This window comes from Abramis brama (assembly GCF_963993115.1).
Source record: "Abramis brama genome assembly, chromosome: 7".
NCBI lineage: Eukaryota > Metazoa > Chordata > Actinopteri > Cypriniformes > Leuciscidae > Abramis > Abramis brama.
In genome coordinates, this window is record NC_139969.1 from 39,913,684 (window position 1) to 39,926,864 (window position 13,181).

The following is a 13,181-nucleotide window of genomic DNA, read 5'->3' on the forward strand; positions in this document are numbered from 1 at the left end:
CCTTCCCACAGACTTCCCACTGAGGTGCCTTGATACAGCACTCTGGGAACAGCCTATTCGTTCAGAAATTCTTTCTGTGTCTTACCCTCTTGCTTGAGAGTGTCAATGATGGCCTTCTGGTCAGCAGTCTTACCCCATGATTGCGGTTTTGAGTAATGAACCAGGCTGGGAGTTTTTAAAGCCTCAGGAATCTTTTGCAGGTGTTTAGAGTTAATTAGTTGATTCAGATGATTAGGTTAATAGCTTGTATAGAGAACCTTTTTCTTGATATGCTAATTTATTGAGATAGGAATTTTGGGTTTTCATGAGCTGTATGCCAAAATCATCAGTATTAAAACAATAAAAGGACCTGAAATATTTCAGTTGGTGTGCAATGAATCTAAAATATATGAAAGTTTAATTTTTATCATTACATTATGGAAAATAATGAACTTTATCACAATATGCTAATTTATTGAGAAGGACCTGTACATGTCTACTTGACATAAAATCTTTAATGATTTAAGTAAAGCTAAGATTACTTAAAACTAAGAACCTAAGAAATGTTATTTGTTTTTAATATTTCAAGATTAAGGTCAACTGATGGCTGATGCTGATATCTTAGAGAGCAGGGTGGCCAACGGATGATATATCATTAATTTAAAGATAGTTAAAAAAAAGCATCCATAACAATTGCTGAAATGAAATTTATAGTTTATTTTACTTAAGAAAAATATATTTTAAAAAATTATATGAAAAGAGATTTGAACGATAAAAAATGTAAAAAAAATTTGTTTGTAGAAAACCCATCTTAAAATGTGTACATCAAATATGATACAACAAGCTAAATCTCTCGATCTACATATTGCATTACATTATTAATACATTAAACTACAGAATTACTCATAGAAATAAGCATTTAAAATATCTAATTACTGGGAGAAACAGAGGGATAACTAACAGATGATGTGGTAATATATATATGTACTTTAAAGGGGACATATCATACTAATATCATATCTATAATATAATATCATACCTTTTTACCCCTTAAATGCATTTTGTTGTATATTTGGAGTGTTTAGAAGTAAAGAAAAGTTGAAATTAGTCTCTTCAGGTGCTTCGTTGATATCTTTATATTCTGTTTTTGTCATATTTTGCAACCTGTTCCGATTTTTTCTATTCTCTATTACGTTTTTTGAACAATTACATCACAGTATTTGCAGCGGAACTGCCAAATAAGGACATCGACTCCCGGCCCAACACTTCGAGCAATCCTCCATTTTTATTTATCGCTGTGATTTTGTAGTCTAAGCTCAATGATGCAGAAGTTACGAGAGGGTAAGTCAAAATGTTTGGTTGTTGGATGTAGTAACCCACACGCTTACACCGTCTCCCAGCATCAGAACCTCTTCGAAAGTGCCTGGTTGAGTTTTATTTTTCACAGAAATGTACCCATAAAGTCATTTTTGTGTGCGCGAATGCGAAGCACTTCAAGGATAACTAGCAGCTAACGTTACTTCAGCAACAACAGGGTTTATCTAGCGGCACAGAAACTTCGGACATCCAAGATTTGTGTCAACACAGAAAACATTTCATCATTGGATAGTTTTTTCGTTTTATTAAAGTGTTGTTTTATGTCAGCTTAATGCCCGGAACGCTTTTCAGAAAAGATAAGGCAACTTATTTAGCACAATTCACACGGTAATTCAGGAAAAAAATATCTCCGAATGCTCCACATGAAAGTTGGGTCTTCCGACCTTTTACCACCGTGTCGATTTATTTTGATTAATATGTGCGAGGAGAGAGAGCAAGACAGCACCTAGTTTGGAGACGGTGAAGTCTTGTTTACACTTTCACCTGGCTCCGAAGAGAGAGAGTGCGCGCGCGTCTCTCTCTCTCTCTCTCTCTCTCTCTCTCTCTCTCTCTCTCTCTCTCTCTCTCTCTCTCTCTCTCTCTCTCTCTCTCTCTCTCTCTCTCTCTCTCTCTCTCTCTCTCTCTCTCTCTCTCTCTCTTTCAGTTAAACATGCGCCCTGTCACAAGCGCGGCAGTTCATCTACATTACTCACCGATCAAATAAGACTTTGGCGGGACAAAAAAAACGCTTGTTTTGCTAAAACAAGTTCAATGCAGGAAAATCGTATCTCTGCTATCAAACTACAAAAATGGCCGAAACAGGGTGGAGTTGAACCGAGTGTCATCTCTGCAACCTGGAGAGGGGGCGGGGTATGAAGTGTCTCATTTGCATTTAAAAAGACCGCACCAAAACGAGTTGCTCTCAGACGCGCATCAGAAAAGGGTAGAAAAGGGGCCTGTGGAGCTATAATAATGAGGAATTCAGACCCAAGCATTGCAGTTCCGCTTTATATAGACTACAAATGTTTGATTTATATGTAAAAAGGAACATGAATTTAAAAGCATGATATGTCTCCTTTAAGTTGTATTATAAAATCTCATGTTTTATGCTATAACCTTTCAGAATTTCATCTTACTTTTTGGCAATATAAATAACATCTGTACAAATTACATTCTTTCCCCCCAGTTTGGGTATATGAATAAAATATGTCAGAACTCTATACAAGTCATAAGAGTCTGGTGTATCATATGATACAAAACAAACATGCAAACATTTTTACATGGTATTTTATATTTTGTCTTAAGGTTTGATACACACACACACACACACACACAAAAGCTTTACAGGTATAGGTTCATGTTTATGAAGGGGAATCACTATAGAGTAATGTAGATAAATGCATTTTTCAGATGAGAGCTAAACATGACAAAATATATTAAAAGACTCACAGGGCTCTTCTGGAGGTTTTGATGACTGCCGATAATCTAATGAGACACTCGTCTGATTTCTTGATTTCTGAAGCTCAAACTCTCCAGCTCTTCCTCTGATGTCAACAACACAAAGGCTAAAGCAGACCACTGGGCAGGTGAAAGGTCACCAGATGAGAGACTTCCTTTGCTAAGGTGGGTCTGAATCTCTTTCACCAGAGTTTGGTCGTTCAGTTCATTCAGACAGTAGAACAGATTGATGGATCTCTCTGCAGGAAGATCATCTTCTAATTTCTGCTTGATGTACTGAACTATTTCCTTGTTGCTCTGGTCAATGCCGTCTTGCTGTGTCAACAGACCTCGTAAGAGTCGTCGATTGGACTGGAGTGACAGACCGAGGAGGAAGCGAAGGAAAAGGTCCAGGTGTCCATTGTCACTCTCGAGCGCCTTGTCCACTGCAGTCTTGAGAAAATCAATCATGGTGTCATTTCTGTTTTCCTGTTCTGTAGACTCATGATCAAACACACTTGTCTTGTTGATGTCTAGAAACAGATGTGCATAAAGGGCTGCAATAAACTCTTGAATGCTCAAGTGAACAAAGCAGTACATGGTACCAAGAACGATCCCGGTTTCCTCCTTAAAGATCTGGGTACACATGCCTGAGTACACTGATGCCTTATAGACGTCAATACCACAGGCTTCCAGGTCTGTGTCATAGAAGATCAGGTTGTTTCTTTCCAGCTCATGAAATGCCAGTTTCCCCAGTGAAAGGATGGCGTCTTTATCCCAGTAAACATCTGGTGTGTATTCTCCATCATATTTTCGGCGGCTCTGTTGGATCTGAAAGCGGAGAAAGTGTGTGTACATTTGTGTCAGAGTCTTGGGAGTGTCTTCAGTGTTTGATTCCTGCAGTGTTTTAGAGATCTCATCAGCCTGAGTGTTTTTCACATCTTTATTTCTTTCCTCCTCCAGAATGTTCTGGAGAACAGTGGCTGAAATCCAGCAGAAGACTGGGATGTGGCACATGATAAAGAGACTCTTTGACTGTTTAATGTGATCTAGGATTGTGTTGGCCTGATTCTGATCAGTGAATCTTTTTTTGAAGTACTCTTGCTTTTGTGCGTCGCTGAATCCTCGTATCTCTGTCAGCCGGTCGATACAGTCAGGAGGAATCTTACTGGCAGCTGCTGGTCTGGTGGTGATCCAGATGAGAGCAGAAGGAAGCAGATTTCCCTTCATGAGGTTCGTCAGGAGAACATCCAGAGAGGCTGGTGACGATACATCACGCCACGTCTCATTACAATCAAACTTCAGAGGAAGGCGACATTCATCCAGTCCATCAAGGATGAACAGCACTTTGAACTGATTCCTTCTTGTAAGGTTCAGTCCTTTTGTCTCTGGGAAAAATTGAGTTATAAGGTCCATCAAACTTAGTTTTTCTTTCTCCTTTAAGTTCATCTCTCTGAATGGAAGAGGAAATATGAAGCTGATATCTTGATTTTCTTTTCCTTCAGCCCAGTCCAGAACAAACTTTTGCACAGAGACTGATTTCCCGATGCCAGCGACTCCTTTTGTCAGTACAGTTCGGATCTCCTCGTCTTGTTCAGGTGCTTCAAACAAATTTGTGCAATCAACCTGTATCTCTTGTGCTTCATGACGCCTGGAAGCAACTTCAATCTGTCTCACCTCATGTTCAGTATTGACCTGTTCACTGCCGCCCTGAGTGATATAGAGATCTGTGTAGATGTTATTCAGAAGTGTGGAGTCACCTTGCTTCGCAATTCCTTCAAACACACATTGATACTTCTTCTTTAGGCCACATTTCAGCTGATGAATGAGGAACAGCTCATCTAAACACAGGAACAGAAAATAGATAGTTTTAGTCTTCATTTTCTCTCCTACATTTATAAGAGACAATCTGACAGATGATCATGAGTCTCTTACCTTCTAGAGCATCAGCAGCTTCATCTTGCTTCATCTCTCTCAGGTAATGTAGTGTGAGATCAAGAGCTGCTGATTTGATACTGGATCTGTTCTCATTAAAGTCCTTCACAAAGTGTTGTGTTTTCTCTTTTTGTAATATTTTCTTTAACTTCTCCAGCTCATTCTTCAGAAATGTGATTATTTTGCTCTCAAGATCCTACAAACAAAAGTAAGAGAAAAGACAGAGTAACACAATTTAAGCCAAATTGTACATCTACATTTGGTCAACACTATTTATTCAATAATTATAATACATGTACATTAAAAATCCAGTTAAAAGACTAACATGCTAACCAATGTTGAGCTAAAATGTCTTTAAAAGGAAAAATAAGTGATCAAGAAAAATTTAATTACATTTTTTTGTTCAATAACATATTTGTTTGTTAGAAATATTAAACATTTATAAAAATGAGTTTTCCTACCTGGAAGATTCCTAGAAGATTGTCTTTGAAATTCTCGTGGTTCCTGTGAGTCTGAACGTCTGAGTCTAATGTCTCATATTGAAGCCTGTAATCAAATTAGTAAAATAAAATACTAACTGATATTTTACAGAAAGAGAAATAAGCATTAGCTGTGAATACTCTGATAAATATTTGATCTAAACATGTTTCATGATTGGTATTCACTGATACAACTTTTAAACACAGTCAACGTGTGACAAAAAATTAGTAACACAAAATACCTTTTATTAGATGATGGTGTTTTCTCACTGAAGGCTGGTGGATCACCTTTAGACTGATCACTCTTCAGAGACACAGAGCTGGACACATGTGAGCCTGATCTTACACTGATGACACAAAGAACAGAGAGAAAACACTTTAGTAAAGGAGGATCAACTGTGTGAGAAACACATCTGTGTCTCTATCTAATCCTCCACAGAAATACACACACTCACACAATTTACAGTTTTATAGTTAACAATCATTTTATTTACTGGCTCACATTAGTTTAACAATTTCTTTAATATATGTTGAGAATTATAATTTAAGAAAACATGTCAAGTTTTTGTTTATTGACAGAAAAGAGAGCAGAAATGTCTGTGCGACAAAGTTTTGTTGGCATACTTGAATTAAATTAAGTGTATAGTTGTTTTCTAATGTCTATCAATAATTTTATGATCTAAAAACTAAAGTCATATATTTGGATTAATTCAGCGTCCAGAAGGTTATTAACAAATTATTAACTGTGAAATTTTCTATAGAGCAAACAGGGCTTTATAGACAATGTCAGTGTTAATTTAAAAAGCTCAAAATTGAAGTTGTTCAAAGCATTTGCAAATATAAAACAATGCTTAAAGTTTTGTTACTGACAGGGAAACACAAAGTCCAGTCGAGTTTAAACTGATGAAAACAGACGCAGTCTTACCTGTGTTTCTCTGAGAGACTCATCTGAGAGAGAGAGTCCTTTCCTCTTTCCTCTGACATACTGCAGCTAAACTGACACTGAAAACTGATCAGCACTGCTTTCTGAAAACACTCAATCCTTCAGCATCACCTGGAAATGACACCATTTTACACAGATGAAGAACATCTTATTTAAGACAATAATGAAGAATGCTGAGTTATCATCAACAACAGCAACAGCAAAAACAATGTATAAAATAAAGTGAGTTACAGACAAATATATTGCCATGTAAAATAACCGAATGGTCTTAATCATTTCTGATTGTTTAATGAGTTTAACTGACTCTAAATATGAATTCATTGGGGAACAGAAATGTGCAGTGCTGGGAAAACTGAACCCAATTTGTTGTATTCTCTATTACAGTATAATATAATTTTACAATCATATTTACCCAATCTTTATTAATTGTTGAATATTTTGTCATTTAATCACTACTTCAAGTTCACAATGGTGGTTGATTTCATTACTTTCAAATGATCCCAAAATAACTAATTACGTAAAAGTAACCAGAATTATTATAGACATACTGTATAACTGCTATTCATAATTGCTATGAACTGAAATATTCAGTTTAATAACAGCAGATTGTTGTTCATACAGATAGCTTTATTAATCCCCAAAGGGCAATTCAGTTTCTACAGTACACCGTCTAGACAAACATACAACCATTCACACAGCCATAGTATGTAGTATATAACAAGGATAACATGATAGGGTCCGGGTCCAAGGACAGTTTATAAAAAAAAAAGACATCAAAAGCAGAATAAAAAAAAATAAAAAAACACAATAAAAAGTAAATAGAAAATAAATTGCACATATCCGTAGCTCCTAAAGTGCATAGTGCCAAGAACAGATCAGTCCATAATTATTTCCTCAGCTCAATGTTTAACAGCATAATTGCTTAAGGAATAAATGATCTTCCATAACGGTTTGTCTTTCTAGGGGGCTGCAAGTAACGCCGACCTGATGGCATAAGAACAAATTCATCTCCCAGAATATGATGTTGGTTCATCAGACTTTTTACTTTTTGAAGAACACATTTCTCCCAAAGAGAATTTAGGTCGCACATTTGGATTCCAATAATTTTGGAGCAGACTTTCACAATATTATTTAAACAGTTTCGGTCCTTCACTGAAATGTTACCAAACCAACAAATGAAAGAAAAAGTAAGAAGGCTCTCAATATAAGACAAATACACAGTGCACAGTATAGATTTAGAAACCCCGAAGGAATTTATCCTGCGCAATAACGTTATGGCCGTTCATTGACGTTAGGCCTCATCTCTGTCTACTGTAAATGTCTGCTTCAAAAATACTTTCGATTTCACATCACAAAAACAACAGCCTAAAACGGAAGAGAAAATGTAAGAAAACTTTCAAAAACATATTTGTTTTCAATAACCCTTTATCAATAAAACTGTTTGTGTTTTAACTTCAAAAGATTGTAATTTCTGGCAGATTCTTCGTCTGTTCGGAGTAGCAGAAGAACAGCCTTCTGTAACTTCACATTTAAATCACGCTTAATATAAAATATGAAGTTCCTAATAATTACAAATTACTGTAATGGAGAATGTATTAAACTTACTTGCAGTCTTGTCCACTAAGAAGAGAATTTATAAGTATTTTAAACTCAGTAGCGCTTGTTGTCAGTCCGCGCGCGTCGTTCTCAGAATCTCTTCCTGGTCTCGATGGATTGTAGATTAAACTCATAAATGGCCGCGAGTGTTATTAGTGAGCAACAGGTTTAGGTGTCAACAGGTGTTGTTACTTTCATTTTCCTCTTCTTCGTGTGTTTTACAGAAGGGTTTGGAGCAGCTGAACAGTTGCACACCGACACCTACTGCACTGGAGCGGGATATTATACCACATATATATATCTAAATATCTCACATATAATCCTAGGATAAGGAATCCACTTATAATTAGCTAGGAAAGTTTTCTTTACGTTAATAGAACGTTCCCTAAAGGTTCCTGGAATGTTATAAAAAATAAATTAAAAATCTTTAATATTTATATAATTTCTATATTATAATTTATAATACTAGTGCAAAATGCCCGTGCAAAATCCGTTTTTGTGTGTGTTTTTAGTAATTGTTGGTTTGGTGTGATTGAATGCTCATTGTTACAATTACACAGTAAAAGTTCGGTGACATTTTTATTTGTGCATGGTAGAAAGCACACAGTGAACTCTGAGAAAACACTATGCTTGAGCAAACAGTTTGTGAAAAGGCAACTACAAATGATGCCCGTGTAAGAGACTGTGAACGCATTGAATAGGATATGTTTAGTTGGTGAATAGCATAGGCTACTATTACACAGTAGCGATAACGTTAAGCGCACCAGAATGAAATATAATATTCAGAAGTAAACAGCATAGCTGACTTATAGATTCAGTTTACATCCACAAATGAATAAGCGTGTCGATTCAAGGAGCAGTGCAAAGTGCCCATGCAAAATCAGTTTTTGTGTGTGTTTTTAGTAATTGTTGGTTTCTTGGTAAAGAAAACACATTTTTACTCAAATTAATCAAAATGGATTTATCACATTTATCACCAAACTATAATATTCAGAAGTAAACAGTGTAGCTGACTGAGTGTCAGAATGTTTATTTTTAAACCACAACCTTCTTGGGGCTTCTTTGACCGACACAACCCTCTAATGTCAGAATGTTTATTTTTAAACCACAACCTTTTAAAAATGATATATTTAACGATATCTTTAGCATTTCTCATCCAAACAACGTCAAACTTGGCACTGCACTTACTTGTGCCCGTAGCGAGACACCTGTCAAGTTTGAAATCCATCGGACTAACGGTTCGAGAGATATGCGGTTAACAGACACACACAGACAGACAGACACACACACAGACAGACAGACAGACACACAGACAGACGTTCCTGTAATTTATAGATAGATAGATAAGTATAACATAAATTATAAATCTAAATTAGGTTGTAAAGTGAGTTGAAAATACGTCTTTTTCAGGCCTAATTTCAACCGTGAATTCATGATTATATTTAATATTCATAATAAAACAATTCATAAAAGATTTGCAGACCATTTATTGACACATCAGATGCATCTTTCACATAAAAAACACTTTCCTGATCACATCTTAAGCCTGCATTTTGATCAAGCATACCCTAAAAACAGTTATTTGTGAAATATTACTACAATAAAAATAACTTTTCATAAATATACATGTAAATATATAGTAATGTGTAATTTATTCATGTGATGCAAAGCTGAATTTTCAGCATCATTACTTCAGTCTTCAGTGTCACATGATCCTTCAGAAATCATTATGATTTGATTCTCAGAAAAATTGATTATTATCAGTTGTACGGCTTCATATTTTTGTGGAAACTACGATACAGTTTTCAGTATTCTTTGAATAGAACTTTCAAAAGAGCAGCATTTATTTGAAACAATTTTTTTTTAAACAATTTTAAAGTTTTTACTGTGACTTATCAAATTTGTCTTTTCTGTATAAACATTTTTTCAAAACAATAAATCTTAAAAATATTGAAAATGTTTATAAAACAATGACCAATTATAACCACATTAGAAAACAGTAAAGGGATAGTTCACACAAAAATATAAATTCTGTCATTAATTACTGACCCTCATGTCGCTCCAAACCCGTAAGACTTTTGTGGAGAACACAAATGAAGATATTTCTAACAGATGCCTTGTGTGCGCAAACAATTACGTCTTTATTCACAAATGATGTATCTCCGACGCATGAGATGGCCGGCTCTCTCGCCAACACAACCCTGATGAATCGTGGTGCTCCGTGAACACGTGTCAGAGATGTGTATTTTGTGAATAAAGATGCAATGGGTTTTTTTGCACACACAAAGCATTCACTTCACTTCATAAAGATGAGGTTAAACCACTGGAGTCATATTGATTATTGTTATAATGTCTTTACTACCTTGAAAGTTGTAGTTGCATAAACTGTGAAATGGAGGGACAGAAAGCTCTCAGATTTCATTAAAAAGATCTACATTTGTGTTTCAAAGATGAACGAAAGTCTTACAGGTTTGAAACGACATGAAGGTGAGTGATGAAAATGTTTGGTAATGTTTGGCGCATTAGGTAAATCAGTTCCTCAGGGGCACCAGTAGATCTCTGCCTGATCTCTGATCTTCTGCTCCTTCCACCATCCCAATCCTGGATTATTGAGCCACGACAGAAGTTTCCACTTTGAATGCTTTAGCCTGGCTGTGTTTTCTCCAGCATCTAAAGTGAGAAAGAAAACATTAACCAAAATGTAAATGTGAAAAAACAATGGTTGTCCAAAAAGTGAAGTATACACTTGAGTTTTCCCTCTACATATTTGTGCAAGATTTCAGTCATAGATAAATTGTAAATGTTTGCTTGATTAGACATTACCTGTCTAGCGACGTATGTTTATGCTGAAATATAATATTGGTTTGTGGTTTAAAATCAGCTATCACATCATTTTGTAGCGAACTGTCTCGTGTGATTAAAGTTTTGAGCTTCAGAACTTCCGATAACAGTGAGTTTTTAGGGAGCGAATGTTTCAGTGCACTGTAAGGATTTTGTGATAAAGACGGCCCTTAACCACTGACTACTGAGCTAGAGACCTGAGTGATATGCACCCAGAGTTATGCACCTTGATTAGCTTGTTCAGGTGTGCTGGACTAGGCTGGAGTCAACCTCTGCATGTAAGTGGACCTTGAGAGACAATGTTGAGATCTCCTGCAATATGTTCTGAACTTACATCACTGGTGTCCAGACCAAAGTTCTGCAGAGTTTCTGGTGATCCTGGATCAGCTGCTCACAGTGGCGTCATGCCCATTCAAAGTCAGATTTTTCCTCCCTGATAATTTTTTTGTTACAACTTTATTCCTATTATGCTCCATAATATACCAGAGCCTATAACGACTCAAATGTATTCTTCTGGATGTGTAATAAATCGGTCAGCATCAGCCCGCCCCTTTTTCCTAATATGGTGTCTGTGTATATCAAATCTAGAGCGCTCTAGAATCTTTGCTGTTTGAGTGACGACATTGAGGAGTTGAATAATATGATTATTAATATAATACATGAGTCAGCAGAGGAAACAATAGGCAAAACATCTGGAGCAAAGAAGAGGAAAATGGTACCATGGTGGTCTGATGAGTGTAGAGAGGCTGTTAAAAACAGGAATAAAGCCTTTAAAATTGTTAAATCTAATCATTCATTTGATAATTTATTGGAGTATAAAAGAGCACAGGCTAAAGCCAAAAGAATTATAAGAGAAGCTAAAAGGAAATATTGGAGAGATTTTTGTAGTAATATTGGGACAGGAATAAAAATTAATGACATATGGGGAATGATCAGAAAAATGGATGGCATAAGAAGGGACTTTTCACTAGCAGTATTAAGAGATAATGGCACTGAGGCAGTAACCAGTAGAGAAAAAGCTGAGATGCTTGCAAAATCCTTTGTAAGGATACATAGCTCACAGAACCTCTCCAGTGAAGAGCTAGCTATAAGAAAGAGGATCATTGAAGAAAATAAAGATATGCTGGGGATGAAAATGGTGCGGGAGAGTTCACTAGATGCAGATTTCACACAGTTTGAACTAAAAAGAGCATTGATAGGTGTTAAAAATACCTCACCAGGGAGAGATGGGATATGCTATAAAATGATTGAAGAAATATCTGATGTGGCAAAAAATGTGATACTGGTTTTATATAACAAAATTTGGGAACAAGGAAAACTGCCTACTGGGTGGAAACACTCAGTAATAGTCCCTATAGGGAAACCAGGAAAGGATAAAATGAATGTCAGAAGCTACAGACCAATAGCATTAACGTCTAACCTATGTAAACTCATGGAGAGGATGATTACTAAAAGGTTAGTGTACAAATTAGAAAGCAGAGGGCTGATCACACCATATCAGAGTGGATATTGTGGATAATGGAAGAACAACTATGGATCCTGTAGTCTGCCTGGAGAATGAGATACGTAAAGCACAAGTTAACAAAGAATCTGTTTTGGCAACCTTTTTTGATATAGAGAAGGCTTATGACATGCTGTGGAAAGAAGGACTTTTAATTAAGTTGAATAAAATGGAAATAGGAGGTAAAATGTTTAACTGGATCAAAGATTTTTTAAAGGGTAGAACCATAGAGGTCAGGATAGGGTCAGAGTCATCAAGCACATACACAATAGAAAATGGCACCCCACAAGGTAGTGTATTGGCGCTTTTCCACTGCATGGTACGGCACGGTTCGGCTCGGTACGGTTCGACTCGGCGCGGAACGGTTCGGCTCGCTTCGCTTTTCCACTGCGTGGTATGACTCGACTCGATACGGCACGGTTCGGTTCGCTTTAGTTTGGTTGCTTTTCCATTGCAGTAGTACCGCTTCAAACTGGGTGGGACTGATCGTTATAGTTGCCGCCTCTACTGCCATGACATCATCGTAAACGCGCCACATTTCAAACGCACAACACATGGGATGGTGCTCTTGATTCTCGGCATGTGGATGTTTTTAATAATGGATAAACGTTCTTATAATGGTTTACTATATGGAAGGAAAATTCTTAACGTGTAATTAAACGTTGCGTTCATATTCTGGGCTCATCTGATTTTTTGTACATAGCATAGCCTACTTTGTTATGATTTTAGTATCATAATGATTAATAAATGCACGCACAATTATCCGTGAACTTGATTTGAACAAATGCCTTTCAACTTGTGTGTGCAAAATTCAGAATTAAATGAATGTGCAGCAATCTTTACAAATAGAGAGTCTAGACCTAATGTACTGTTTTAAACTAGCCTACTGCCATTAAAAAAGCGCATTTAGTTAATGTTATGTTATTTTTTTCCATCTGCCTATGTTGATTATGAAAAGTGAACAGCACGAGTAGAGAGACATGGAGCGAGTCGGACATAATTTTGACCACTTCATTAAGTTTTGTTTTGTAGAAAGCCTTTCTTTAAAGTGAATTTCGTTTTGTATAAATTGTATCTTAATTTTAATATTTTTTTCATCAAACAATTACCTGGA

The 13,181-nt window shown here is 36.3% G+C and overlaps 2 protein-coding genes and 1 pseudogene across 3 annotated transcripts in view; all 3 read right to left on the reverse strand.

Annotated features, from left to right (window-relative positions):
* Nucleotides 1-13,181, reverse strand: part of LOC311087282 (NACHT, LRR and PYD domains-containing protein 12-like) — a gene marked incomplete at its 3' end in the record, with an annotated part of 349,673 nt that overhangs the window by 169,099 nt on the left and 167,393 nt on the right. The window lies entirely within an intron of this gene.
* On the reverse strand, nt 2,781-7,934 carry LOC311087300 (protein NLRC3-like; annotated as a pseudogene). The gene is made up of 6 exons (XR_014609611.1): nt 7,735-7,934; nt 6,112-6,240; nt 5,429-5,533; nt 5,169-5,253; nt 4,708-4,903; nt 2,781-4,613 (listed from the first exon to the last, which is right to left on the reverse strand). The product of XR_014609611.1 is annotated as a protein NLRC3-like (transcript).
* Nucleotides 10,265-13,181, reverse strand: part of LOC311087026 (uncharacterized protein) — a gene marked incomplete at its 3' end in the record, with an annotated part of 30,350 nt that continues 27,433 nt past the window's right edge. Inside the window, exon 13 of the mRNA XM_084120280.1 lies at nt 10,265-10,395. Within this exon, the coding sequence (XP_083976406.1) occupies nt 10,265-10,395 (131 nt within the window). The remainder of the gene's footprint in view (nt 10,396-13,181) is intronic.